The sequence below is a fragment of the Arachis duranensis genome, chromosome 10 (assembly GCF_000817695.3).
Source record: "Arachis duranensis cultivar V14167 chromosome 10, aradu.V14167.gnm2.J7QH, whole genome shotgun sequence".
NCBI lineage: Eukaryota > Viridiplantae > Streptophyta > Magnoliopsida > Fabales > Fabaceae > Arachis > Arachis duranensis.
In genome coordinates this window covers 68992130-68994375 of record NC_029781.3, presented here as the reverse complement: position 1 = coordinate 68994375, position 2246 = coordinate 68992130, and the positions used below count along the sequence as shown (strand labels likewise).

The 2246-nt window shown below is 25.4% G+C and overlaps 1 protein-coding gene across 1 annotated transcript in view; it reads left to right on the top strand.

The window, feature by feature from the left end:
- Window positions 1–1431: 1431 nt before the first annotated feature.
- The window catches only part of LOC107470147 (cytochrome P450 714A1-like), a 4826-nt gene continuing 4011 nt past the window's right edge, over window positions 1432–2246 (top strand). The window contains 1 exon segment of the mRNA XM_016089538.3: window positions 1432–1792. Within this exon segment, the coding sequence (XP_015945024.1) occupies window positions 1453–1792 (340 nt within the window). The 5' untranslated portion in view covers window positions 1432–1452.

The window sequence follows — 2246 nt, the reverse complement described above, 5'->3', positions numbered from 1 at the left end:
ATGACATGTGTCTAACACCAGCACACAATCTGTATGGCGCAACACGCCCCTTTTTGTTAGATGAGAGTTTGTCACATGTCTAACACGTATCTTACGTGTTGGCTCAATATACCACGTTGGTCTTGTTTACTTACGACGATGTTTACCCACTTACAATTATACAAAATTAATTAATTTTCAGCAAAAATATATCAAATATTTTCAATCTAAAAAATGAGTCTCAATCATTTTAATTTATATTAATTAATATTTTTAGTCAATAGTCTAATATCTTTAATTCATTAGTTTAACATTATATTTTTAATTAATACTATGCACAAAAAAATTATTGTTAAAAAATTGCTGGACAAAAAAATAAATTATGTTGGCTTTGTAACTTTATCCAATAAATATTATTTAAAAAAATTATGTACGTCATATATATATGTATATTATTTATTATTATAGTATTAAAAATAATCATTAAGTTAAGAAACAAAAAAAATGATAAAAAAATATTATTGTATACTAAAATTAATCACAAAAATTAATAATAATAAAAGTATTAGGAAACTAGTAGAATTTGTAATGTGTAATATTATTAATATTTTTAATAGTGTGAGATGACATCTAATGATTAAGAATTACTTATTTTTTTTGATGGTTAAATATTAGTCCAAATTTCAATAAAAGTGTCGACTTTTTAGATTTTCTCAAAATGAATTATTATGTATTTGTACATATATAAATATATATTGTTTGATTTATTTTTAATATATATTTTATATCAAAAAATGCTAGAAACCTAATAAAATTTATTAATTTTGTCAAGTAGTTAGCTATGAATGTTCAAAGTGTAGGATAAAAGTACGATATTGGATTGTTTGATTAAAAGAATTGGAGTGATAACTAAAAATATTGAACAAAAATAATAAATTTGGTTGGTTTTTGAGTTTATCTTTTTTATATTTTAATATTTATTTTATATTAATAACTAATTTTGATAGCTGATTTTAATATATATTTAACATAATTATAAAAAAAAATTTAGATACTTTTTATTCTTTAAAGACATATTTAAAAAATATTTTTTTGTCTCGACATTTTAAAAGTATAACAATATAAATTTTTTAAGTTTTTATTNTGTATATTTTATATTTTTAATATATATTATTATAAGTATATATTAGTAACTAATTTAATAGTTTATTTTGTATGTACTCATAACACAACTTAATTCTTAAAACATGGCTTGTGTACTTATTAGCCAAATCTTATTAAAAAAATTTATATTTTATACCCCAAAAAATACAAAAGATATACATAAAAGTAGACACATTATGTTCTTTTATTCAAAAAGTACTTACAATTAAAAAAAAAAAATAAGCCTCGTACTGTGTATTTACAAATATCTTACCATTATATATATATGCACTAAGCAAAAAAAAACCTTTGAGAGAGAGAGAGAGAGAGATGGCGGAGGTGCTTGTTGCAATAATGAAGATCAGTTTTCCAGTTGGTATTATTCTTATTATTGTTGGGGGCATATCAATAATATTGATGTGTGTGTATGGTGAAGAGTGGAGCAAGTCCCAAAGGATTAGGAGGAAGTTAAGAATGCAAGGTGTAAAGGGGCCTCCACCTTCTTCATTTCTACATGGAAATCTTCCTGATATCCATAGAATCAATAAATCTGCTCATCAACAAGCCAAATCTGTTCACACAGATAGTCATGATGACGATCATCCTCATCAGGAACGTGACTTCACTGCTTCCCTCTTCCCGTATTTTGAACACTGGAGAAAACAATACGGTACACACCTTTATCTTTTTCATCATACTTTCTTCTCATTAGCCTCTTAATGTTTCTTCAGTTTATTACATAGTTTTTCTTATTGTTTCCTTGGTTGGAAAATGATCACGTTGTAATACATTACTAGTAGATGTTTTGCGTCACTGATTAAATTTAGATTTAGTATGCTGTATGTTTATCAGTTTTGTTGATTTATTAATATCTTAGAATTTGGAACGAATAAGACACAGTGTCTAATCTATTTGTAGTTAAGTAAATAAGATCTTTATCACTTGAGTAATCCCCAACTTGATAATATAATGAATAGTTTCTGATTTAACTTTATCAATAATGAATTTAGAGACAGCTACCCACTAGCTCATGAACTTTAGCCGAAAAGTTTAGTCTAAGTGCGTCTCTAACTTTGCACGCAACTGCCTTCAAGCGCATCTTTTTGAGAAGACTTGCAGCTCTT